The sequence below is a fragment of the Etheostoma spectabile genome, chromosome 6, assembly GCF_008692095.1.
Source record: "Etheostoma spectabile isolate EspeVRDwgs_2016 chromosome 6, UIUC_Espe_1.0, whole genome shotgun sequence".
Taxonomy (NCBI): domain Eukaryota; kingdom Metazoa; phylum Chordata; class Actinopteri; order Perciformes; family Percidae; genus Etheostoma; species Etheostoma spectabile.
Window position 1 is genome coordinate 2428047 of NC_045738.1, and position 798 is coordinate 2428844.

Sequence of the window (798 nt, forward strand, 5' to 3'; positions counted from 1 at the left end):
GCTATTTATGTCATCTTTTAAAAATTACTTGTTTTTTTTTCATATGGCAATATTTATCGCAGGGGAATTAATTCCCATTAACATTTAATTTTTATATAAAATTATTTTAACATTTAAAAATGTGGCTTTGTTATGGGAACTTCAGTTTCAATATACATTGAACCTCAAACATAAATTAACAGACAGAATCAAGTGGTTACGGTTTACCTAGACTCTGATCGTGTACGTAGAGCTCCTTGATCCCCAGCTCTGTCAAGGATTTGTCCAGCGACAACTCGTGGCGACTGATGCTGTCCTTCAGGAGCAGGACATGTGCAGGGTCGAACTCACACTTGTCACAGATGACCGGTATCAGAGCCTGGAGTGGTACAAACGGATTGACCCGTACCACTGCCTTCTGGCTGCCGTGGTAGTTCACCATCAAACGCACAGTTTTCTGATACAGAAGGAGGAGAATGGTAGGGAAAATATGAGATATAACTGTAATGTCTATCAAGGTTAATTAGGTCACAATGTTGTGGCTACTGGAGAAATCTTTCCATTATGCAGTCATAAAACAGGAATATGATTATTTAGGCAGTTCAATGACAACATTATAATCAACAAATAGATCTTGAACATAATAGCCAAAGATACATGTGGAAAGGAGAGGAGCAGAGAGAAAGAAAGACATCCAAACACGCAAAGACACCTCAACAATGAGTAACTTAGGGTTAGACTTTGGTTGCTGACAGAAAAAAGGAACATTTTATAGAATACAGACGATGATGGATGTGTGTGTGTGTGTGTGTGTGTGTG

The 798-nt window shown here is 38.6% G+C and overlaps 1 protein-coding gene across 8 annotated transcripts in view; it reads right to left on the reverse strand.

The window, feature by feature from the left end:
- cobl (cordon-bleu WH2 repeat protein) overlaps window positions 1-798 on the reverse strand; it is a 60386-nt gene that overhangs the window by 41427 nt on the left and 18161 nt on the right. For all 8 annotated transcript variants that reach the window (XM_032519721.1, XM_032519718.1, XM_032519720.1 and 5 more), the window contains one exon: window positions 208-436. In XM_032519721.1, the coding sequence (XP_032375612.1) occupies window positions 208-436 (229 nt within the window). The remainder of the gene's footprint in view (window positions 1-207; window positions 437-798) is intronic.